We start from the raw sequence: 27,363 nt of genomic DNA on the forward strand, positions 1-27,363 counted from the left end.
ATTAATATTTCTAGACATATTTCCTACTTGAACCACAATAAAAACTATTTTTAATAATAATTATAACAACAATAGTAATGCTGTTTAACCCAAGTGACAGGCCCTTTATTTTTTTTTATTTGTTTCTTTACGGTTGCACATGGTATAATACACATTTAGAAGACATTCCAGTTAGGTTACATGTTTGCTTCTGTGTGACATCTAAAGTCCTTGGGCCAGAATATCCACACATTATCTCCTTTTATATGGGGGCTGTGATGCCTGTGCCCTTGCCCAGCAATCAAGGAGCTTCAATCCTCATCACTAACGCCAGTCTCATATATGAGGAAAGGATAACAAATACACACAGTAAAGTGCAATTTCCCTTAAGAGCACACAGAGATCACAGTCAGTCTGGGGCTGGTCACTCCCTTGCTCTCCAGGTCCCCAATAAGACTCCCCACTGGCACAGCTATAGGGTCCAGATCTCAGCCTAGCTGGGCAAGCTAAAATCTCCGGCACCCTCTATGTCCAACCAGTACTTTGTGTCCCTGCTCAAGTAGCAGACACCCACACACTTTGAGATAAGTTTATACAACCACACAGACACTCCTGGGGAAGGCTGGCACAGGTTCTCCAGCTGTGCCCTTTTTACCCAGAATATATGGTAGTACCAGCTGCCACCACCCAGCTAATATTATCAGCTACCCAAAGGCCTTTAAAAGGGTGTCCTGTTATTACTGTGCAATATTATTATCCAATTGGTAATATGACTAAACAGTCTCAAGGCTTATTAGATTGACCTGGTACAGGATCCTTGTATACATGCAGTGTACTCTAGAGCTTAACATATTTCTACACAAACCCAGCCCCAGTTAAAAGGTTTTAAAATATTTAATAATAAATAATTAAAACCACAAGACAATACATTCTACTACACAGTCAGTGCTAGTCAAGAATTCAGAGTGCACACAGAAATACTTAAAATAATTCAGTAGTACAGTTCTGACATAACAAAAACACAGTCTAAACTTTCTAAATTCTAGCTATCTCTAAAATAAAATACAGTTCTAACATACTGCTTACATAAAGAGAGCATAAGGCAGTACTGAGTTGGATGTTCAAGACAAAAATGCTTAATGCCTTCTGGTTCTCTCTGTTTAAATTGAAACTGCAGTTCTGATAAAACATTACATCATTTCACACTTTCTTGGTGTTCCCAGGCTGATAGAAACTGCATTTACATTATTTTACACTTAGAGTAATAAAGGACATTCCACATGTAAATTCTGGTCATTAACTTTAGCCTTAAAACAATAGGCAGGAAGCCTTCATCTAGCCATACTGGAGCAGACTTGTAAACATCAAAGGCAGTGATGAAATAATATTAATTTCAAAGGACTAACAAGAAATGCTTGACTTAGCTTTCTTTAAAGTAGAAGGCAATGTTGCCACATTGTTTTAAGTTCAACATTTCGTAGTATTTACAAATGATAGAATTATGTACCAAATTCTATTTGACTAAGCTGGCAGCCTTCATCCATCTCTACCAGTCTTCACAGGGGCCAATATGTTTTCCCATATGAGTTTGTTGACTCCTATTATGGTTTGCTAGGACTGATATAGTGTACTGTGCAGGTATAACTAATTCTGTCTAGTCTTTATTTAAACAAGTCACACCTGCATGTTACTGTGCATGAATAACAGTTAATCACACTTATAATGATGTACTCTGTGTTTGTATATACTGTCCTGAGAGACTGTTACATCCGAAGGTCATAAATGCTATAACCAAGCAGAGCAATGCCCATGGCTAGTATTGTGTTGCATTATAGGATGCATTGCAGTCTGTCAGGGGAGGTTATACCCAATATCTGTTCACCCTTCCTAATCCAGTTTCTATACATATGCATTATGTCTCACTTGATTTACCTGAATCCAGGTAACAGGATTCTAATGAGAAAATGGGTACTAATCATAAGAGAGTTCATGCAATAAACATTACAAGTAAATATTAAAACATAACCAATGATTTAATTTGTTTTTTTAATCTTTAGAATAACCTTTTTTCATGTGATTTTTATAAGAATACACACAAAAAATGCATGAAAAGCTTCATACATTAAATGAATAGCTAGCAGTCTAAAACTGACTTACAGTTCGTCACCTCTCCATATCTGAAGAACATCTAGATGGCAAAAGCATGCCTTCTATTTGTCAAGTCTTAGCATAAATTAAGCCAACACCTACACGATTCTTATGTAATCTGTTCCAGAAAAGAGGAATCCTGTTGCATACTACTCCATCTTTTTTTGGGTGTGACTCATCTTTAAGGCTACTACAATAGAATGAAAATGCATATAAATGTACAACTGTTGAGAATGCAGTTTCAAAAAGAATTTGATCCATGGTTACTGTTTATGATAAATGTAAATGCTAGATTTAAGGCAGATGAATATGGCATAAGGTGATTGATTTCTAACAGAAATTTCATTTGTTTGTGTTTTGATTTCAACCAGAAATTTCCTTTGTCATGTGAAAACTGTAATTGCTTTAGTATATTTTTCTCCTAAAAAGTAAAGGATTTGCATGTTTTGATGGCAAAACTCGTATTCATTAGCTGTCAGTCTGATGTTCCCTAGGATATACCTAGATCAGTTTCATTCAACTTAACTTCCATAATTTAAAATATAATTCAAAAAATAGTAAGTAAGCTGAAATTGTACTGATTCTTCTAGCAATGTAGTTTAGTACCATCATTTCTTGGAAAAAATGCATGATCTTTTCTTTTCTGAGCTATCCACCTTGTTTCTTCAAATTATGAACTTTTATTCTCCTGCATCTCTTTTCTTAATGATAACTACTTGTCCTTTTTTAACTACTTCAGCTTTATTGATCTCTTTGAGTTACTTAAAAGTTTTTTTTTGTTTGTTTTCTACCTCATCTTTTCTCTGGTGAGTTCTTATGACTGTAAAGCTATTTGAATTTGTCATTATAAGGTTTCTAATGTGGACTAATCACCGTTTTTTCTTGTTTGGCTCTAAAATGGCTTTATGTAGTATGTCTCCAGAGCTACTGACATTTCATCAGGTATAGTTTTACCAACAAAAGAGAGAGGAGGATAATGCACAAGTGAAATCAGTTCTTGTCTTCTTCTTGTGATATTTCTCATACTTGCCAGTCTTTTTTTTCAGGGGGGGTAATTCTTTGTACACCACCCCATGTGGAGATAGACCCTATAACAGTTGACCTACATTTACCAATTCAGATGTCATACAGTGGTAGTAAAAAGTACTTCCTCAAATCCTTCTGAAAATTGTTTTCGCCCATTACACCTGACCCAAGCTGTATTCAACTAAAAGCCATTCATTAACTTGACTCATTCCGTTTCATAAATATAGCTACCCCCACCTGATATATTCTTTCTAAACCTATAGTAACCTCAAAACTTAGAAAGACTATGGACAAGTTTTGCAGCAATGCCAAACTACAGTAGCAATCACAAAATTGTAATCAACTTTAAAAACCATTTAGTCTAATTAATTAAATGTGTTAATCCTTCTTACATTACATATGAGGATTTTTAAATGCTCGTGTGGCATTTCATGGAAAGGAAAACAGTATTTAAATGTAAAACAAGTCTTTTTCCATCTTCATTAGATCAGTGCTAAGAAATGTGTTTCCTTTAACAACAGGATCTTTTGAGATGCAAAGTTTTCTAGTTTGCCACAAGACTGTTTTCATATGTATAAATGCTGCCAGCATATCACATCTGTAGTCTTTTTAAGCTTCTGTGGCCAGCTTGTCACACTGGTCAGTAGTATAAGCCAGGTGAACAGTCTGGTCATTAAAACAACATGTTTCACCTTACTATTATCAAATATGTCTTTGGCTTTCATATCTTCTGTTCCAGAGTTCCCCAACTTATTGATGCCCATAACTGTAGTCACTAAAACGTATTTCTCCATCTTAATGATAATACCAAGTCTTCAAATTACAGCCTCACAAACATAGTTATTTGGTTTTTTTGTTTATTTTATGTTTCAATAAAGTGTTTGACATGGTAATTGGAATCCCTGAATCCAGTAGTGCAAACTTTATATGGTATAATTGTTTATCAACCCTTGGCTCCTCGTGCTTCTTACTGTTGGTTCGCTTGTTATCACATATCCTTCCATCAGTGTTACACTGGATTCCACGTGATCTCCCAGTGAGCTACACTTATCACATATCCTTCCATCAGTGTTACACTGGATTCCACATGATCTCCCAGTGAGCTACACGTATCACATATCCTTCCATCAGTGTTACACTGGATTCCACATGATCTCCCAGTGAGCTACACTTATCACATATCCTTCCATCAGTGTTACACTGGATTCCACATGATCTCCCAGTGAGCTACACTTATCACATATCCTTCCATCAGTGTTACACTGGATTCCACATGATCTCCCAGTGAGCTACACTTATCACATATCCTTCCATCAGTGTTACACTGGATTCCACATGATCTCCCAGTGAGCTACACGTATCACATATCCTTCCATCAGTGTTACACTGGATTCCACATGATCTCCCAGTGAGCTACACTTATCACATATCCTTCCATCAGTGTTACACTGGATTCCACATGATCTCCCAGTGAGCTACACTTATCACATATCCTTCCATCAGTGTTACACTAGATTCCAGGGTCTAAATCTAATATATGTGACTTTATTTTCTCCCTTATTGTGTAACTGTTTCTTTTTTTTTGGGGGGGGACTGATCCCATTCAGCATGTTCTTTCTAGTTCCCTTTTAGTCTCTTGCAGTTCTTTATTTGTCCTTAATAAGTTGATGACAGTCAGTAACAATTATTATTCCCAGAACTGTACCCCATTCTCAGGCATCTGTGGAGGAGATTGATTTTTCACCAGTTTTGTCTAAATCTTAAGGTAAAACTACTCTGAATTAGACATAGCAGCCCTGGTGTTTTTAAATTCATATTGGTTAACCTTCTCTATGATGGTCTGAGAGGTAACAGCCATTACGTCATGGTAATCTGTGCCGCCTACATTGTCTGTAACCAACGTACCACTGGCATATGTATGTTCTAGTAAATTACTTGGGGATTCAAGTCCATCTTAATAAGTTTTAGGAAGAAGGCAACACAGATATAAATACACATGGACTGGACCTTCCACTTCTGATGAGTGTTTCTGAAGACTAGTTATAATATAGAGGATTATGACCGGGTCACTGTTAAATTAACAGTTTGGCAAAAAAAAAAAAAAAAATGAATGACATCAACACCTCCCACCTGGCCTTTAATATTAATGCTGTAAACATGGCTCAGTTCAGTCAGTCTCTGTTCAGAAGAAATCTCTAAAGCTATGTATACTGTGCTACAAAAAGCTTGCATAAAAATTCACGCAAGCACTTTTTGTGTGGGTGAAAAGAAAAGTTTGTTTTATACCTTTAGACATCCTCTTTAATGCTACTGTTCTAATTTTTGTGGTCAGTCTTAGTACACTTTGAAATATTTATTTCAAGTGCATAAAATTATGCCTCAGTTCAAGATCATTTTTGATTTTATAACTGTTTTGTGCAATATAAACAATTTTTCTCAAATTAATATTCTTTATTTTTTCCAAAGTTACAGATTTGGACATTGAGATATACAAGTACACATGAGAATATTGCAGCTCAGCAAGGTAATAGTTAATCATGGTATAGGAGTTAGGGCCCCGTGGTGACCTGTATAACATAACATACTGTTGCAAACTTGATACTCATGACCTGGATAACATTAAGAAGAAAAATCAAACCCTTCACATCCATGTCACACTTTATAGTGTACATTGTCCTCTGACATGTGCCATAGGTCAATTCCTGAGGCAGCAGAGAATTGGCTATATACAGAATGTCCAGATTTTTGCCTCATATTTTTGGTTTGATTTTTATAAAATTGTGGTTTTCTGGTAAATTAATGGCAACTCATTAAAGAATGAAGTTAGAAAACAATGACAGACATTTGACTTTCAGATTTCCTACCCCTGAGAAAAGTCATCTTAGTGCAAAACCTATCATTCTGTCAACTTTCTAGTTTGTAAGAGCAATATTTAAAGATTGCCCCTATTTTTAGTTATGACTTTGTCCATATTTCTTGCTCAAAAGGTTGAGAGGTATGAGCATAGTATGTGTGTAATGTCAGCTGATTTATCCCCACACTTATTACAAGGGATGTGTCATTTCCAGGAACAGCTGTATTAACAAAAGCTGATATAAAGTAGACACTGTGCCATATCCTGGGACAAGCAGACTTGAGCCTTATTCTGGGGTGGAGGTCATGTTAATGTACCAGAAGCTGACCAAATTTGGAGAGTCCAGTAGTAAGCAGATGTTTTGTCCCTGAAAGGTAAAGTTAGTGACAATAGGAGGGAAGAGGCCTATACATAGCGTGTAGTAGTGATTAGCTGCTTTGCAGAAAAGGCCTACAGTATTAGTGCATTCTGTCACCTACACAGGTATGAAATCAGTGTGGATAGAGCTAGTGCCCCCCAAGGGCAATACGTACACACATACACATAAGGCCTCCTTCAGCAAGCAACCACTCAGTAATAAATCAGAGAGCAGCACATGTTGGAGTTTAGAATCTGCTAAAAATGTAGCAACATTAGGGATTAAAGAGAAAAAAGGGTTAACAGAACAGGCACCCCACTGTTAGTCTTGGGGGTTAGCACTAACAATAACCTACACTGTGTCCAGATTTTAGTCTGAAAAAAATTAAAATTCTTCTTTTGGGATGTATGAATCAAGCAAAGGTAGATACATGCTCAGGTGCTGATACAGTCTGAAGACATCAAGGATATCCCCAAGAAGACAAGGGAAGGACTAGAGAAATGCTTTAAAAGGCAGCAGTGGCCTAGCTTGTATGGTACATGCTCTGGTAGGGGAGGCAAATTCCTTCTAGTGTCAAGGTGCAAGTACTGAAGGAACTTTGTGGCCTTTCTCTGTGACAGATGCATTTAGAGAATTTTGAGCAGAGAGTGAGAGAGAAATCGAAAGAGGGGAACCAGGCGCAATGATTTTTTTTCAGCAGCATACAGAGTGGATCATAGGATCATAGGCGGTTACTAGACTAATGGCCCCAGGGCCCTTACAAGCCTAGCCAAATTCAATCCATGTTCCCAAGGATGTCTAGTTCAAGCAGACACTAAAATCAGCACCTATTTCCCCTGTCCAAGAGGGACACAGGTGGAAGTCCCAGGGTGAATTTCCATTTACCCATCCAGTCTCCAAATTGTACTTAAATAGGGCCAATGAGGGGCCTTGTTTAACATGAATAGGAAACTTGTTCCAAAGGTGGGGCAACCTCTGTGAGAAATAGTGACTGAAGTTAAGGTTGCTGTCAACTTCTGTGCCCAGATCTCTCACCACTGACTGTGTGCTTAGGGTATTTCTATTGATGTGGTAGTTTGCAGGAACATCACCCTTGCCGAGGAGTATGTTAATGCATTTTTTTGCATTAAGTTTAAGATCATAACTTTAGCAGTAGTCATTAGTCTGTGTAAGACCTTGCAGGATGTTGACATCCCCAGGGGTTTCAGTGATCACTCCCAGTTTACATTCATAAGCAAACTTTGTCAGCCACAGTCCTTTAGTTTTTGCCTGCATTTTGGAGAAGTAGATTCTGAACAGTAGGGCTCCTAGAACTGATCCCTGTGGAGCACCACTGGTTACGGGTCTGCTGGAGAAGTTGGAGTCCCCTATTTTGACTGTATGAATTCTATCAGTGAGCCAGTTGGTCGATACCCAGCTGGGTGAGTTTATCAGTGATGCCTGAGTAGGGGATTGTGTCAAAGGCCTTGGCTAAGTCTAGGTAGGCCATATACACAGATTTACCTTCATCTAGGTCTTTGACGACTGTCTCAAGGAAGTCCCCCAAGTTTAACGGGCATGATCTCCCCTTGACAAAGCCAAACTGGGTGGGGGTTGAGCATTTGAAGATTTCCTGTATCTTTGTTTATAAGGTGCATAATGATTTGTTCCATGGCCTTGCAGATAAGACTGGTCAACCTAATGGGTCTGTAGTTCCCGGGGTCTGTGGATACACCCTTTTTGTGCAAAGGGATGACGGTAGCTGTTTTCCTTTCCACTAGGATGAAGCCAGTGCTTAGGCTGTGATTGAAAAGTGTGCTCAATGGTGATGCTAATTCCTGTTTTAAACCATGTTGAACACAGTCTGGGATGTTGTGTGGTCCCATAGTGGCTGTGATTTTGGCCTTGGAGAGGGTATTTAAGACTTGCTCCTCAGAGATACTAGGTGAGGGACAGGTGTTTGGGATACTTTGAGGTATGTGTGGCAGGAACAGGGGAGTGATGTTTCCAATGAATGTGTCAGCCAGCAGATTTGTTATATCCACAGGTTCTATATATGTAGTACCATTCACTATGAGTTCAGCGCAATTCTGGGCCTTACCTTTGAGGTTATGGGTGTAACTGAAGAATGCCTTGTGATTATCCTTAGTTAGGGAAGCTAATTTGGATTTAGCTTTGAAGGACTTCACTAGGAGTCTTATTTGCTTGTTTAAGTCGAGGAGGGATTGTTTCCAGTATTGAGACCATTCCTTCCTACTTTTAGACAGCAATATCTTTCTCTTATTGTATAGCCTATTAATGGCAGTTGTCCACCAGGCATGTTTGTTTTTCCTTGAAGCTCTTGATTTGGTTCCATCAGGTACAGCAAAGTCGATACAATTGTACCGGTGCTTATCTAAAGCATTTGTGTATAACTCAACATAGGTGTTTGTTCCATCTGTGGGGGCAGGGGCTATGAGGCTATGTATGACATCACGTAAAAGGTTGTAATTGGCCTTTGAGAAGTTTTTAGTCTAGTTGTTGCTAAGGGGGAGGGAGGGGTGAGGTCTTGTGTTATAGTTACTTCTAGCGAGACTGATTTGTGGTCAGATCTCACCAGGGATGGCCACACACTGGGGGTGGTGCAGCAGTCCCCCATGTTGGTGAGTACCAGGTCCATGATGTTTGATAGATATTGGATAGACTGTTCAAGGCATAACCATCATTTTAATTATATTAACTCAAACATAAGGAAAGACTGTGAGTGGGACACCTTTCCAAGGCTCTAAGAACCCTCAACCTGACTGCACCTAGCAAAAGAGCATGTAGTAGTTGAAAGAACAGATAATTAACTCCACCTGGTGAGCAAATAAGTTCAGAAGTGCATGGATCATTCTCCATGTGGGGGGGGGGGGTGTAGTGGAAATGCACATCTTATTCCTATTAAGTTTATAATTTGATACCATGAAATATATGGCAAGGGCATGGAGAACTTGAGTGATAGACTTGAAGAGAACAGTTGGAGTTAGAAAACCAGTTGTAAAACCTGTAACTTAACATGACACCCCTGTACAGCCACAGATTGACTAGTAGGGCATTGTTTTACACCACTAATCTTGGGTTCCAAGGAGAGAATATAAAGGAAGGGAGACAAGGAGCATCCTTGCCTCATACTAATATTAAAGGACCAAATATGTATAGAATATTACTAAATGAAACTGAAGCTGAGGGGATGATGACAGACAAGGCCCACTGTCACTAGGTGGACTACAAACCCATACCCACTGTCACTAGTTGGACTGCAAATCCATGTGCATCAAGCATTGAGAAAGAGATAGCTCATATCTTTTCAGCATCCATTAGTCAGGGTGCTATGGCACTGTGGGATTCAGCAAGAAAATGTTTCTCTTAACACACGTAACTGAATGCTGTTTACAAAGTGGATGCCCCATACGACTGTCATATGATTGGATAAGTTTCAATTTTTATGATTGACATTGGCCAATAAGATCTTGCGTATATAAGATTTTTCCCAAGCTTTAAGTCTCATTGGCTTTATGATATTTCTGTGCTATTTCTACACGTTAGCAACCAAATAATGTAGGTAGTGGAGGTATAGTTTTCTTTGAAGACTGGTGAATTAGTAAAAGGGTGGTGTGTTCAGATAGTACATGAGTGTGTTTTTAAAAAGATTGAGGGGAATGGATAAGTATGGAAATACACAGTAGTAAACTCAGACTTTTAATGAGCCACAGTTACATCCTGGACTAGTGAGTGACTCTTGTTAATGTACCCCAGAATTGTCTTGCGAATGGCTTAAGACTGACATATGATAGCCGGTCATTTTATTAAAATCACTTCTGACAAATTAGAACCTGTCAGTCTGTGGGCATCACATTTTACCGGAAATTTTAGTGCAGTGATTACTGCATGAACTGTAGGGGCCGTCACAACAGAGGTGACTTCTGTGTGTCTGTCTTCAAGTTACAGTAATGTCGGAGGTATTTCTCTTAGGTTCATAGGTTCATAAGTGTGTACTAGGCTAATGGCCCTGGTGCCTTCACAAGCCTGACCCATAGAAGTGCCCAGGCATCATGCTGCCCGACATTAGTTCCCAGTGCCTTTATCAAGTAAAGCCACTGGAATGATCCTTGGGGTGAACTTTCTGTTACCCATCCACTCATCAAGATTTTTCTTGAAGAGGGCCAGTGAGGTGCTCTGCTTGACATGTATGGGATGTCTATGCCATAACATGGGCAGTCTGTGGGTGAGGAACCTGTCCCTCCAGCATGTTCTGTTGATTGTGGTAATGAGGTTGAGGTCTCTGGAGCATGTGGTGCGGAGAGATTGGGATTTCTTTAGATGTAGCATTTCTAAAAGAACTCGGTCAGACATGGCTTTGTAAGCCAAGTAGAGATTGCCTCTAAGTAGGTGATATGAGACAGAGAATAGCTGGAGTCTTCTGAGTCTCTCCGTGTCGAACATGTGTTTAATGCCTAGGATCCTCTTCATGAGGTACTTCTGTGGCCTGTCCAGCTGAGCTGTTGCAGGTGTCCAATGAGGTACATACCAAATGGGGCATTATACTCGATGATTGGTCTAATGAGGGAAGAGTAGAGAGAGAGGTGATGACCTCTTTCTTCCTGGTTGCAAAACCCTTGGTAATGAGATGTGATACATAGAAGGACTTTCTGACCACAGTGGCAATGTGGTGGTCGAAGGAGAGGTTGCTGTCAATCTGCATCCCAAGATCTCTTATAACGCCTTCTGTGTTCATTGGGCTTCCATCAATGTAGTAATTAGTAGAAACTGAGTTTTACCAAAGGGAATGACAGAGCATTTTTTAGCATTAAGCTTAAGGCCATGGTTTTGACACCAGTCATTGGTCTCAGTGAGGCCTTTCTGTAGGATGTCTGCATCACTTGGGGAGTTAATAATGGCTCCCAGCTTGCAGTCAACTGTGAACTTGGTCAGCCAGAGTCCCTTTGTGTTGGCCTGGACTTCTGAGAAGTAGATGCCGAAGAGGAGAGGACCCAGGACTGATCCCTGTGGGACTCCACTCATGAATGGTTGGCAGTCTGACTTGGAGTCCACTACTTTCACACGGTGTGTTCTACCTGTGAGTCAGTTTGCAACTCGCCTAGTGATATAGGGGTTGATGCCTAGTTTGGTGAGTTTATCACTAATTCCCGAGTGAGGAATTGTATCAAAGGCCTTGGCCAAATCAAGGTAGGCTATATGGACTGCCTTACCTTCATCCACAGCCCTGGTGACTGACTCAAAGAAGACAACCAGGTTGAGCAGGCATGATTTCCCTTTCACAAAGCTAAATTGTGTGGCGTCTAGAGTTTGGAGATTTCCTACATCTTTGTTAATCAGGTCCATGATGATGCGTTCCATAGCTTTACATGTCAGACTCGTCAGGCTAATGGGGCGTTAATTCCCAGGATCTATAGTCACTCCCCCTTTATGGAGAGGGATGACTGTAGCAATGCACCATTCGGTAGGGACAAATCCTGAGGTGAGACTGTGACTGAACAGGTCACACATATGTGGTGCCAGTTTGCTTTGTAGTTCATGTAGAACACAGCCAGGGATATTATCGGGTCCCATGGAAGCTGTATTCTTGGCCTTGAGCAGTGAAGCTTTAACCAATGTTGCAGTGATGCTGGGTGCCTAGCATTCTTCCAGTACTGTGATTGGTCCTTTGGGTGGGGGGGAGGGTAAAGTTGACACTGAATCTGTCAGCCAGTATATTGGCAATACCTGTTGGCTCAGTATAGGAGGTACCATTGTGCCTGTCAGCCAGTATGTTGGCAATATCTGTTGGCTTAGTAAAGGAGGAACCATTGTGCAGTAACTTAGAGCAAATATGGGTATTGCTGTGGAGGCTGTTGATATAGCTACAGAAAGCTTTGTGATTGTTTTTAGTGTCTGCCCAATTCTGCCTTCATAGCTGGCTTTAGAGGATTTGATGAGGGATCTCAACTTTTTGTTGAGGCTAATAAGGGAGGTTTTCCAGTCTTGTGACTTCACATTTTTTTGCAACAGTTTCTTCCTTCTGTTGTAGAGTTTGTTAATGACAGGGGACCACCAGACTGGCTTCATTGTTTTGGAGGAGAGCGTCTTGGTTCTGTTGGGTATGGCTAGTTCCATGCATTTATGTACATGTTCGTACAGTGCATTGGTACATGATTCAGCAGTCATGCAGCTATTTTACATTGGTATATGTGCCATGAAGTTAGCCACCTCTGTTTTTAGGAGTCCAAAGTCAGCTCTGGAGAAGTTTTTCAAGGTGGTTACCTTTCTGGGGGTGTGGGTGAGATGGGGATTTCCATGGTGATTAGTTTATGGTCGGATCTGACCAGAGAGGGATGGACTATTGGTGCAGAGCAACGGCCACCCATGTTAGTAATAACCAGATCAAGGATGTTGCTTCCTCTAGCAGGGGTCAGAATGAGCTGGTCTAGGGCATTGGAATTGATGAATTCCAGGAAGAGTTGGGCCAGTGTATTGGTGCTTGCGTAGTTTTCCCAGTTGACGGGAGGGGTAGTTGAAGTCTCCTAGTAAGAGAGTATGGGGTTGGACCTTGATAAATTCCAGGGTGCTTAAGAATATGGAGTGAGAGTCTAGGACATGGTTGGGGACCTATAGCAGGCTATGACCTGGATCGCCATCTTACCAAATGTTAAGTTGTACCTGAAGTATCTCAGATGCGTTTTGCTAGGCTGCTAGTCTGTAGGTTTGCATATCTTTTATGAATATGGAGATACCACTGCCCTTTGAGCTTTGGTCCATGTTTCGGGGTTGAAAGGTGTGGAATGAGTTATAGCCTGGTAGCACAGGGTTGCTTTCTGCTGCTTTAAACCAGGTCTCCATTACAGCACAAATGTCAGTGTTCTCCATTCTGAGGACTGCTTTGAGTGAGTGCATCTTGACATTTAGACTTCTAGCTTTGAGCAGCATGACTCTCAGATTGCATTTATTTATAGCTGTTACAGTGGTAATTTGGTCTTTGGAACATCACCTAAAAAAGGCACTATAGGGGTGGCAAGAGCCTTAGCAGGAGAATGTCAGCTTTGACCCCCCCCCCCACACACACACACACTCGCACACACAAAGTGTACTTTTTGTGTGTATTTTTCTTTGGTACTTTTTTCTCTTAATACAGCAGTATTTTGTACAATGCATTGTTTGGTTATGTATTGGTTTTGCAGTAACTACATGTAAGATGCATATTCTTTGCACACAGCCTTAAGTCAGGGAGTTGGCTTATACCCGGCATCTTAATACAAGCAATATATGCCTTTAATGAAGTAAAATGTTTGTACATTAATTATTCTAGCCAGCTCATTTGTGACCTTTTCTTGAAAGCTGTTAAATGAATTTGGAATAAAAGCAGCTTGTGCATAAAATGTTTATTTAAATAACACTGTCAGGTTGTTGGCCAGACAGAAATGAAGGTTACAGCTAATGACCTGTCCCACTAAATGAATAACTTATTATTCTGTATTACAAGATTTCATTTGAACAGTTCCCCTATCAGGCACAGTATATGTACTGGAGAAATTAAGCAGCTTAGACTTAAACAATTAATAGACTTGACTTCTTAGGCTTATGTATAGTTACACCAATAACTGACTTTCAGACAAAGTCAGCAGAGACTTTCCTTTAGAACCATGATGTAGAACAAAAATGAAGTTTTAAGGTACAGCACAAAGTAATGTTTCAGACATCAGACATCTGGACATGTAAGGAGAGGGACAGTGCATGTTGACCTGCTAGAAGTGCACTTGAGCATGTAGAGATGCATTTGAAGAGTACAGTATCAGGTTCCAATAGAATTATTAAAAGTCTGTGCAACAGACTGCCAACATAAAAGAAAGTTAATTCCTGCCTATATTCTAGTGCAACTTAGATCTATGAATGAGAAACAGAAATTTCACCCCAGGACTGCCCCCTGTACTACTAATGGACAGAGGCAGCTCCTAAATGCTTTATGTCATGCATAGCTCCCCCTCAAATTATCTGTGGTATGATCCCAATTATTCTCATTTGGGGTAATACGTAATTATTGAACATGGGATTGGTAAGGCCAGTCTCTAACCAAATGTGACAGGTTATTTTGAGCAAGAAAGGGAAACTGGCTAAGCTTAAAATGCCCCGCAAAGGCAACTAGCCTAGTGCTTACCTCTGATCCTATACATGCAACTGCTGAAAGAGAAGGTCAGTGAAGTAGCTCTAGAAGGATTACAACTTCACACATAAAATCTATTTTCTCATAGAAATGTTTGCTGGTAGAAAATAACATCAGTTCAGCAGAGAGCAACTTAGGCAGGACAGAAAACAAAGTTTAGCTATAAAAATTCCTCTGTTGCATGTATTTCATGTTTATATGGGTGTGACTGTCACCCTGGAAATTTAAAATAAGATGTATTTTGAAATGTTTTATATTGTTACTTATACAGTGTTGCTTTTCCTGTGCTTAACATTGCCAACCAGAAGGAAGGTAAGTTCCCTAAAGGTACACTGTAGCAGCATTTGTCATTATCTGGTTATTGTTTGCTTGGAACTTATTCAGCTTTGCTGCAGAGCTGCTCACTAGAAATCCTTCATTAAATATAATTTTCAGTTAGTCTTTCCTTAACATGTCAGGAAAGTGTGTTGTCATTCATGTTTTATGTGAGTTTCTTTGTCAGTAGCCATATTTATGAGTAACAGCTCCCAGAAGTAACACTGTCACTGGCGAGATAGGGTGCTGGATACCTCTGTTACAGTGTCACTGTGTCACAAAAAGGGGGAAGTACAGAGAGCATCATCTAAGAATTAGATACAGTGATTGGAATTAGTCATGTCAGCTGTATAGTCAGGAAACATTCTGATATACATGTAATTAGATTTAGAAAAAAAAATTGAAAGTCAGAAATGCAATTATTAAAGAATGCAGACATTAACCTGTTATTTTCTCTTTTCTTTAGTGATGTCAGATCGTATTCCCCCGATTATTCGTCGGGGCCCAGTGAATCAGACACTTACCATCAATACAACAGCACAACTGCAATGCCATGTGATGGGAAACCCAGTTCCCACAGTACAGTGGCTGAAAGATGGGCAGAAAGTAGTAGATGAAGACCCAAGAGCAGCCCTGCTGGCCAACAGCACCCTGCAAATCGCTAATCTGCAGGTAATGTCCACAGTCTGCATCACATTACACCTGAACGGGTGTCCACTGCTTACTATCATATGTAATCTGTACTCCTTCATACAAACTCTAGGCTCTTAAAGGATGGCCTAGCACCTGCAACAAACATTATACACAATTCTAGCTTAGTGGTAACTAAGTGCCATCTATAGCTGCAGAGTTTAGTTCAAGTAGCCAATTTAGTACTGTATGAGATACGATAGAAAGAGAATTTTCAAACTCACATTTGCCTTCTGTTTGGAACAGAGGGATTAGTCTGAATTACATTCAGAGCCTTCAAAAAGATTTGCCATGCCTTACAATAAAAAAGCATCCCTTTGCAGACATCACTTTTAGGTTAGCGTTAATTCCATCCATTAGCATTTTGTTTCATAATCTACAAAAATAGCATGAACTGACTCCATGAACCAAAGTTGTATTTTGGTGTTATGCAAGAGAGGCATGTAAATGAGTAATGCTGTCTTGGATAAGGCTGTCATCCTGTCTTTGTTTTCCTTTGTAATCATACATTTTGTTTAAGCCAGGTTCTTTGATAATTATGTTTAACTTTCAGTGGGAATTCAAAGTTCAGTGTATCATTATCCCAAAGATGCAGCAACCTTGGAGTTTGTTATAATCAAAGGGAGCATCTCAGCTTCCTTGGGTATATGAGAGGAGGAGCGTTACCCTTCAATAGTATTGTTTTTATTTTCTTAATATGATTTTTAAGCACAGTGAAACATCCTCAACTGGACCATCAGCTCCAAAATTGTCTGAAAACATGAAATATCAGTTTTGTCATTGCATTATTTTATCTTTTCTGACAGTTGGTATGCTTCAAACACGCTAGCACATTTTTTTTTTAGTTTATCTTTATTTATTTATTTTTTGTCTAAGAGTTATCATGACATTTTTACAGTTAAGAAAACTCATTTGTGAATATACAGTGCTTTCTAAATGATGCCACACAACTGAGTTCTAGCAGTAAGGTCATATGGGTTTGGCTTGGGGTTGGCGGAAGCAGAATATTTTGTGTATCAACACAAGTACCATATAAGACAGAGTTGGGATATATTTCCATGCCCTTTATGTGGCTGCATCAGCTGCTGCTTCTGGTCTAACTAAATGTTTCGTCCCTCAGTGAGAAATATGAGAATAAACAATACAGAATTGCTTGCTTAGCTCTAAAGCTGGGCTAGGAAATTATTTTATTTTCCTGGCCAAAGATACTAGGATTCTGCTGATCTGTACTGCAGCTGGATTGAAAGTAAACATTTCATATTTTGCAGAGGATACCAAACTCTGTGCAGGGTATGTCTCCTTCAAGTGGACAAAAAGGATAGCACCAAATTTAAACTTCCAAAGGTGAAGGGATTCTAGGCATGCTAGTTAATGGCAAATAAATTAATTAAATTGTTTACTGGCATAATAGATTGATCTTAATGAATCCATTTCAATTACAGCCTGGAAACAAAGAAAACCTATAGAGAATATTTATACATTGTGTTACAATGCGAAAATGGATTTATACACTGTGCAAAAATAAATACCTGATTAGTAAAGTAACCCTTCATAGCTGAAACACAAAGACATCAGAAACCTGTGTGGCTGTGTACACGGTGGAATGGCAGGCCACTGACTTAGTCATACAGTATGATTCAACTAGGAGTGTTGAAAAGGCATTTGAGGAGGCACTGAAGAGTAATCAGGTGGTAAGAAGGCAAAGTGGCTTAAGTGGAAAACAGAGGCAGCTATCTTAAACCAAAGTGGACAGAGAGTTGGAGCAGCCTGTGACAGAAGAGGTAGTGTTGAGGCATAGAGATCTGAAGGACAGGTCAGCAGATCCCAATGGAGAAGAGGGAAGGGGCAGCAAAGCACGTGCATGCTCCTATCGCCTCTTTGAGGTGGGCAAAGATAAGTGTGGTAGAAGGTCTTGCTGGTATCTGTGGTGAAGTGTTGAGTTTATGGATCTCTTTAATGAGTGTTAGTAGAAGTAGTTTGTTTACTGGAAGATGTTGGCTAAGAGAAACTGTAATAAAATGATGATCACATTATGGTGGAAGTTGCTATAAAAGACTGATTTTTGTAAAAGACTATTTGCAGCTTGTGACAATTCTTGCTAGAAGCATTGGCAGAAGAGAGGGGCTGTTTTGTAGATAACACTAAAAAATATAATTTCCAGTAGCTGAATCACCCTCAGAGATATCAAACCAAGAGACTTGTCTCCAGCTGGAAAAAGTCTGGTTAGTTTTATTTCTAGGCTGGTTAAAATGAGTCATCATAGGGCCGAGAGGAAGATCAGGCTATTTTAAAGGAGGACACTGAGTCAACAATATGTTATGTTCAAGTTAAGTATGGGTTACTTTTCTTCTAGCCAGGTAAGGACTGCGGAAAGGTCTTGAAGAAGACATTGTTTATAATTTACCCTGATTATATAAGGGCTATGTTATCAGCATACATTAAAATATTGTCAAGGTGGTGTTCTGAATACTACACTGACAGAATCACACACAGTCTGCATGTATCTTCAACAGGAAGCATCTAAGAAAGTTATCAGAAATTAATGGCTCTTTCAGAGGAGGCAAAAGAGCTTTGGAAAAGGTAATAGGAGAGAGAGAGAGAAAATAGTTCCACCGATTCAGTGTTCAAAAGGGGCAAAATTTTCATCTTAGAAAATGGGTATATTTCAGATGAATAGTGTTAGATTTTAGATTTTAATTTCTACTGCGGTGGTGGTGCTGCGGTAGCGTTGTCGCCTCATAGCAAGACGTTGTCCCGTTTGAGTCTCAGCTAGAGCGTCTTCTGTGTGGAGGCATACATGAATGGGGTGTGCCTTCGTTGAAGGTTGTGCGTCAGGGCTGGTAACCCAGTATGTAAAAATCCACTACCAATCATTAGCGGACCGGAGTTCCTCTGTGGCGACCCCTAACCAGGAAAAGCCGAAAGACACAAACAAGTGTTAGATTTTAATTTACAAAGTGAATACTCAGAGAGGAGGTAAACCATAAATGGCAAAACAGGTAATTGGTACAGGCAGTTTTTTTTTTTTTTTTTTGGGGGGGGGGGTGGGGGGTTGTAATCATTGGTTTAGCAGAGAAAACCTTTCATATGGGAAGCCTTGATAACAACTCATTTAATATCAACAGAGTGCCTGTGGACAGCTTATGTCTGATTATTAATACTTCAGAAGATCAAGTGAGAAGGCATTTGGGAATAATATTAAGGTTCAGTTTTTATTATCATTTTTGACAGAGTGCTTAACATAGGCATTGAATATTTGATCTGTGCAAGTGACAGGCTGGAGGACCGTGAATAATAATGAAAAGAAGAAAAAGGTAAAAGTGATTGACCAGGTAACATTGCTATCAAACCAGAAGATAAATTAAACATAAAGACCAAGTTAATATAATAGTCATCGTTGACCAACAGTTATATAGCACTTGTCTGTATAAAGAGTAGTGTGCCCGGCAAGAATCTAGGAGAGTTACATGGGAGAAGTTCATTTACTACAACCTTGCAGTACCTGCTGTTTCTTACCCATTCAGCCGAAATAATGCCACTGCTTTGAGGAGGCAAGATTCCTCTGCAGTATATAAACAACTCCCACATCTTTTTATAACTTGTCAGTTCTTTCTCTTCCTTTCTCTGTAACATGTTTGGTTACTGTTTACCTTTTTCCTGTATTCCTATGTTTTAGTAAGTATTTGGTATGCATCATACTGACCTTTACAGTTATGAATCATGCACAAGGGAAATGACCTGCATGTTGGGAGAGCCATAACTCCATGTTTGTAAAAGAACTGATGCAGTGTCAAGAACAACGCCTTAGTATGAAATGGAACATGTTTAAATCATGACATATTGAATCTAGCAACATTTCTCCCTGCCAAATGACTTATATTTGTATATAAGATAGTAAGCCCCATTCTGAAAGAAGAAGAATGAGGTTACTCATACTGGAAAACTGAATCTGTAGAAGTTGAGCAAAAGATAATGACTTTAATTATGTGCGTTTTGGTTACCACATACCAAGTGTACATCATTTGCCAACAGCAAATCTCAGCGCATGATGTCCCATAACAGCTGAACAGGTAAAACTGCACTATTGTGCAGCACGCACAATTGTGCATTCATCAATTGTAAAGTCTGTCAGGTACGGACAGCTAGATTGTTAAATATTTGACAGAAGTGCATTAACCTATCCAGACTGATCAGATATGCTATTAAAACAAAAATGTGAACAGTTAGAGGGCTGCGGTATTCATGCTGACAGGGCAGACAGACACACACACACACACACATACACACACACACACACACACACACACACACACACACACACACACACACAATCACATTAAAAGGTTCTAGCAGTAAGTCCGTGTCTTGACTAGATAAACAGGAAGTTGTTCTGCGTTAGACACTGTATTTTTAGACATGTCAACATTTGATGATCCAGTGAATGAGAGAAGAGTAAGCAGACAGCTTGTGTGGGGGTGTGTGTTTCTAGGCATAGCTGGTGTGTGTGTGTGTGTGTTTGTGTGTGTGTGTGTGTGTGTGTGTGTGTGTGTGTGTGTGTGTGTGTGTGTGTGTGTGTTGGGGGGGGGAGGTCTAGGCATAGCTGGCTGCATAGCAAGCTATCAGGAACTTGTTGCATTATAGCTGATTGCAGCCCAGTGTGTGTTGTGCTTGATGTATACACGTGTCTACTGCAAATTGCAGGCAGCTACTGAATATAATGCTGGTAACATCCAATGCAGCAGGAGGGGTAAAGCAGAGGTTATTCATAAATTATTTATAAAAATACTAGGCTCAAACTAAACATTTGTTTAAAAATTTATGTGGGTAGTCAGTAAGGAGTGAAATATTTCACATTATTTTTGTGCATTCAATGTGATAGAGTTAGAAGGTTAATGCATCTGGTGAGTCCCCCAGTGACCAATAGCATCAGTTTATAGCAGCTGCGGCTTGTTGCCCAAGAAAAAATTAGAGCTGTCAGGCAGATTCAGGAGACGACTGAGTTAATGGTCCCCAAGGAAAGCTTGCCTCACTGGGTTGTTGTGATTCATGGTAAAAAGTGGGCCAGGTTACAGGCCCAGTGCAGCATGGAAGAAAACTAAAGTGTCTTCCAGATGAATTTTCTGTATAAAAGGTGAGGAATAAAAAGAAGAACCTTCAGTTCACTCCACCTCTCTGCACCTTCCTGTCACATCATTTTCACTCCGGGTTTGCTTTCTGTTTCACTTTCATTGTTCTCATATGTTAGAGTAGACTTTTAACTGGAGCATTTGTGATGCTTATTTTATATGAGACGAAGGCAAGAACTTTGCCTGTCATGTTTGTTATTTAAAAGGCAGAGGTCAAACTTCCCCACTTAATTTCATAATGATTGAGAGATCTTTTTCCAGTTATTTTTATTTCAGATGAGAACTGCAGCTGAGTGTGCTTCTGCCTAATATATATATATATATATATATATATATATATCAGCAAATTTTAAAACAGTAAAATGTATTGACCATCACAACAGCATGTGCTTTGGCAGCCTGACTGTATTCTGAAATGGCAGCCTTCAGAAATGTTGAGACACTGATTGCTGATTGTCATAGTACTGGTACTAAAACAATAGACAGAAAGAAAACAGCTGAGTCTGTCTCAAGAAATAAAAATATCCTATGGTGGTTCAGAGTTGCCAGAAGATGCAAAAGGCTAGGGGGGTGAAGTCTAGAGAAGCACTTAGTGACCTGAAAATGACATTTTAAGCCCTTTTTTGCTGTTTACTATGGTAAAAAGAAGCATATATATGAAACGTGCTACTAGCAGTGTCAGTTGTAGTTGCATTAAGAATAATTCCAAATGAATTGTATATAACATTACAAGTGAAGCTACTGCTTTTGCCCATTACATCTGAGTGGGACATAAACTTTCACCCACATGCATGGTCTGTGGGTATACAATTCACATAGACAACATCCTTGCTATGAACTTTGATGGTTACATGAAAGTGGGAGAGAGGGACTAGCAGAGAAGATTAGTAAGAAGCCCCATTTCCTTTGTGGGGGTTGGACACGATCTCAAACTGCATCTACTGTATTGCTGAATAGCAGATGTTCTTCATGTTTCACTGTTGCAGTCATCACATTTGGGTTATCTGCCTGCAGATAGCCCTCAGTCGGCCTGAATACCAGAGTCTTGGATTTCTGCATCGGATGCTGTCACTTCTTCCATGACGACAGGTCATTAGGGGTATAAAACATGCAGCCGACACCATTGCATCAGCTTTTCTTGCCATGCATTGTCTGAAGCAGAAGCAGTTCGCAACTGCCGGTTGTCCGCCTCCTGAAATTTTCATTTTTCAAGTTTCAGACCTGATGTCTTCTAAAAGATAAGTACCTCATCATTGGGGATCCTTTTTTTCTTGCTCTAACCAATGTCAGAAAAAATTGTCTTGCCTGTGGAAAGCAAATACCTCGCAGAGACTTTCATCCTTACTGCGTCACCTGTTTAGGCCCAGACCATGACTTTCCTTGCTGTTGGTTTTGTGCCTTGTTCAACACCCGAGCTATTCATTGTCGGGCTATTTTTGTCGCTAAATTCTTTCACACTCGATCTCCGTATTCCGAAGTGGCTTTGATAAGCCGTCCGACTACCGATCTTCCGAAAAAATGTAAGGATAAAGACAGAGACAGACCGCATAGATCCGAAACTGCCAATTGACGCTTCCGTTAAGCTAGTCGCCAGTGCCGGCACTCAGTGAGGCTCTTTTGCTGCCCCTCATACCTGCTTCTACAGATTCACAGGTCTCTACTGAGACCCATTCGGAGTCCGGTATGCCGTGAGATGCTTCTTCGACTATGGAACCTGCGTATGTCTCTACCTTGGATGGCTCCGGAGCCGCTGTGCAGGCACCAGCTTCTGAGGGTGTATTCAGGCCTTCCGATTTTCTTATTAAACCGAAGACTTCATTTCAAACCAAAAATACTGAATTTCTCAGGCCTAATGTTGGCACTATGCCTAGGAAACCGACGACCAAAGCACATTCTCAGGCCCACATGCCACAGAAGCAAATGCTTAGAATGGCTGAAGACCTGATTACTTTAATTAGGGGAAGTCAGCCTTTCCCCTCAAAAAGACCAACAACTGATTTTCCTTCTAATTCTTCAGATCAAGAGTCTGCTAACTCTGACCCTTCTGATTACCAGGACATACCCTTATCTACCTATGAGGATTCGGATGCAGAGGATTCCATTCCCTCTGCTCCCCCACCAGAAGATTTTTCTTTTGGTGAAACCCTGCATACCCTTAGAGAGCATTTCCGCTGGGAGAGCCAGGACTACTCTCAGTCCATAAAAAGACTCACAGAATTTTTAAACTTGCCTCAGCACAGGCCTCTAGCTATCCCTCCTGTTCTGGAAATTGTAGATGATGTCTTCTTGGAATCCAGTCTTAGCCCTGATACTTTGCCTCCAGCTCCCAGGAAACCTGACAGGTACTATAGAGTACCTGACTCCCACAAATTCCTCTTTAAGAATCCTGCTGCGGATTCAGAGACCATTTCCCAGGGACCTAAAGGCATTAAGGCTACAACAGCCAAAAATCCTTCCCCTTCAGACAGGGATTCTAGGGCTTTAGACAGATGGGGTAAGAATGTATACACCTCTGCTTCTCTCGCCATCAGGGCTTTAAATTGCCAGTTTCATATGTTAAAATATCAGCAACATATTATGGAACTAATTGAACAGAAAATGATGTTGATTCCTGATTGTGCAGAACACAAGGATTTACAAGAGTTAATGCATTCTGCTAACCAAGTTGGAAAACATACTTTTCAATGTGGTTTTGATGCCTTAGAAGCATCTTGCAGGGCTGCTGTCACTTGGTCTGTTCTTAGAAGGCATGCTTGGCGTAAGGAACAAACCTTGCCAGACCATGTTAAAGCAAAATTACTAGATTCACCATTAAACCAAGAGTGTCTATTTGGCAATAAAGCAGAAGTCATCCTCAAAAGATGGAGGAAAAAGCTAAATCTATGCAAACTGTTAAAGATTTCCTGCAGGTACAGCCACCTAGATTCAGTAAGCATTGGCCTTCTCAGTCCAAACCCAGGGGCAGCAGACCACCAAGACTTCAGTTTCACAGTATGCACAGATCTAAGCAATGGAGTGCTCCCACGTCCATAACAGGGAGTAGTAAGCCGCCAGCCTATGATAAAATCTCACAATGACTTATCCTTAACTCTTCCAAGCCTTGCCCAAGTACTTGCACCTTTAGGAGGAAAACTTGCCCTGCATGCAAAAAACCTGGAGTACATTACCCAGGACAGATGAGTGTTAAACATTGTTTCCCAGGGATACAGATTCCACTTCCAGTCACTGTCAATTCCAAGTGGATGGCTAGACCTCTCCCCAAACTAGTGAGCAGAGGCCCAAAAGCAAGTACTTTCCCTTCTCAGTATCAAGGCTATTCAACCTATCCCAGCAGAGCAATGGGGACAAGGTTTTTATTCCAGACTGTTTCTGATACCCAGAAAAGAAAACACTTGGCGCCCTATCCTGGATCTGTCTATTCTCAACATTTCTGGTGGTTCCAAAATTCAAAATGCTTACTCTCCAACAGCTGCTTCCTATGCTAGCCAAGGACTCCTGGCTAACAACCCTAGACTTAAAAGAAGCTTACCTGCACATCCCTATAAGGGAATCTTGCAGGAAATGTCTACATTTCAGAGCAGGCTGTATGCGCTATCAGTTCTCTGCACTTCCCTTTGGCTTACCTACTATGCCCAGGGTATTCACAAAAAGAATTCAAATGTACCCATACCTGGATGACTGCCTAATTCAGGGGGACAGTCAGGAATTGCTACTACAGCACCTATCATTTGTAAAGAGACTTCTAACTTCACTGGGGTACACCATCAATGAAAAGAAATCACGTCTGGTAGCCAGCCAACAGATTGCATTCCTGGGAGCAATCTTGAACACAACTTCCCAGATGGCTTTCCTCACTCCAGAAAAAACAAATTTATTTTACAAACTACTTCAATCTACTGGCCACCAAAACCCAGCTATCTGTAAGAAAAATACTGCAAGCCCTAGGGTTCATGGCATCTTGAATTCTGCTAATTCCATATGCAAAACTGCATATGAGGAAACTTCAGTGGTACTTAAAAAGTCTCTGGTGTCAACATTCTCAGGACCTGGAAACAATGATTCCTATCATTCCTTGCCTAAGGGCAGAGTTCCTTTGGTGGGTAGAGGCCTGCTACCACACCAAGGGACTCCCTTTCACTCAACCCCTGCCGCCCAAACCCTAAAAACAGATGCATCAGACTATGCATGGGGGGCTCACATGGCAGGACAATGCATTCAAGGCAAATGGAGCCCAAAACAAATGCACCTGCATATCAATCAAAAAGAAATGTTAGCTGTACAAAGTGCTCTGACAGCCTTTAAATGCCTTATTCTTCCAGGGTAACTACTGGTAAAGACAGACAACACCACAGTTATGTGGTACATAAACAAGCAGGGGGGAATCCATTCCTACCCTCTCTGCAGATTAGCCATGGCTCTGTGGAACACAGCCTTGAGCAACCAAGTGCACCTGCAAGCTCAATTCCTGCCAGGCAAACTAAATTCACTGACAGATGACTTAAGCAGAAATATAATGGACCCACACAAGTGGAAACTGGAACCCAAAATATTCAAACTTCTGAATCACAGGTGGGGGCACCAGAGGTGGACCTCTTTGCTTCCCCTTAGAACTATCAAGTGAGCAAATATTGCACCAGAACTCCCCACAGCCAAGCATGGAAAGTGGATGCCCTGCTTTTACTTGGGAAAACCTCTCAATCTATGCCTTTCCCCCTCTGCCCCTCCTCTCAAAAGTTCTACTAAAGATCAAACAGGACAAGCCAAGGACAATCCTGATTGCACCAGACTGGCCGCACCAGCACTGGTACCCTCTTTTGCAAAGTCTGGCAGTAGTGCCACCATGCACCTGCCTCAGATCCCTTCCCTGCTGTCCCAGTGGGGAGGGCAAGTTTTTGCATCCTCAGCTACAGACCCTGAACCTAGCAGCCTAGCTCATCCCCTGAGCTCATCACCAGCAGCCCTCAGTAAACAGGTGCTGGATGTCATCCTTGAGGCAAGGAGGCCTAGTACTAGAAAATCCTACTCAGTATAGTGGAAAAGATACTGTTCTTGGAGCCAGTCTCAGGTAATGGACACAAATGTGCCAAGCTTAACTCATATACTAGATTACTTAACAGATATGCTCCACAAAGGCCTATCCTTTTCTTCAATTAAGATTCATGCCTCTGCCATCTCAACTCATTATAATACTGAGCCACCCATCTTCTGGTCAAACAGTTCCTGAGAGGAGCCAAAAATTTAAGGCCTCCCAGGACAGCTCCCATTCCAGCCTGGGACCGTAACTTTGTATTGGAAAAGCTCATGCTTCCACCCTTTGAACCTGCTGCTACAGCAGAGTTAAAATTCCTCTCCTGGAAAACAGCTTTACATCTAGCCATCACTTCAGCAAGAAGAGTGTCCAAATTGCAGGCCCTTATGGCCAAGGTACCCTTCATTATCTTCCATGCGGACAGGGTTTCCCTCAGGACTAACCCATATTTTATGCCTAAAGTGGTATCTAGTGTGGCTTTAAACCAATCCATTCATTTGCCAACTTTCTTTCCTAATGCTCAGAATAAAGGGGAAGGATCCTGTACTCCCTGGACGTGCACAGGTAGCTCAGGTTCTATCTAGACAGGACTAAGCCTTTCAGAAAATCTGACCAGCTGCTAGTCAGCTTTGTTGCAGGGGTAGAGGGCAAGGCCATTTCAAAGCAAACCATTTCTAAATGGATAACACACTGCATCTATTTCTGCTACAAACACCATGGGAAACCTACCCCACAGGGGATCAGAACACATTCCACTAGGGCTACATCAACTTCTACAGCATTTCTCAGGAGAGCCCCTACCAGGACATCCTGGAAGCTGCAACCTGGAGCTCTGTACACACTTTCACCAAGCATTGCCACTTACCTATCATTTCTAAATCCAGAGCTGGATTTGCCACAACAGTCTTACTGGGCCTGCTTGCCCGCCATAATGCTTCTTGGCTGCCTCCACCCATCCTTAGCTTTGGGAATCAACCCAAATGTGATGACTGCAACAGTGAAACACGAAGAACATAGTACAGTTTGTACACTTACCATAAATGTAGATGTTCAAGTGTATTCACTGTTGCAGTCCTGGTTACCTTCCATCCAGCCCCCTGAGTTCTCTTTACTTCTACCTATCCTTTTGGTTTGGCATATCTTATATCATTGGTATTTGCTTTTTGCTGGGGGTGTTCCATACCATGCAATTGCTTCCTATCTTGGGGGCTCCTGACATCTGGGGCAAGAAAAACTGATGTAATGGTGTCGGCTGCGTGTTTTATACCCCTGACTACCTGACGTCATGGAAGAAGCGACAGCATCTGACACAGAAATCCAAGACTCTGGTATTCAGGCGACTGAGGGCTACCTGCAGGCAGATGACTGCAACAGTGAATACATTCAAACATCTACATTTATGGTAAGTGTACACAACTGTACTGTCCTCTATGGTTTCACTCTGTTGCTGACCGTAACCCTGGAAACTCAATGTAAACTTCATATTGCATATTTGGAATGGCTTGACTATTTCCAAATTGAAGTATCTTTGCAATTTGTCTAATTGGAGCTTTTCTCCCCGGGCCTTCGCTGAAAATGGACATATATCCAGTCGGACTATCCTGGTAATCAAATGTAAAATAAAATAAATAAATAAAGTATACAGACTTAAATTACATTCCACGCTTCTGCTTTGTGTGTCAT

The 27,363-nt window shown here is 40.7% G+C and overlaps 1 protein-coding gene across 4 annotated transcripts in view; it reads left to right on the forward strand.

Moving 5' to 3' along the window:
• ROBO3 (roundabout guidance receptor 3) overlaps positions 1-27,363 on the forward strand; it is a 2,447,731-nt gene that overhangs the window by 1,883,959 nt on the left and 536,409 nt on the right. For all 4 annotated transcript variants that reach the window (XM_044081188.1, XM_044081190.1, XM_044081189.1 and 1 more), the window contains one exon: positions 15,302-15,507. In XM_044081188.1, the coding sequence (XP_043937123.1) occupies positions 15,302-15,507 (206 nt within the window). The remainder of the gene's footprint in view (positions 1-15,301; positions 15,508-27,363) is intronic.

Source organism: Protopterus annectens, chromosome 8.part0 (assembly GCF_019279795.1).
Source record: "Protopterus annectens isolate FY-2018-M chromosome 8.part0, PAN1.0, whole genome shotgun sequence".
NCBI lineage: Eukaryota > Metazoa > Chordata > Ceratodontiformes > Protopteridae > Protopterus > Protopterus annectens.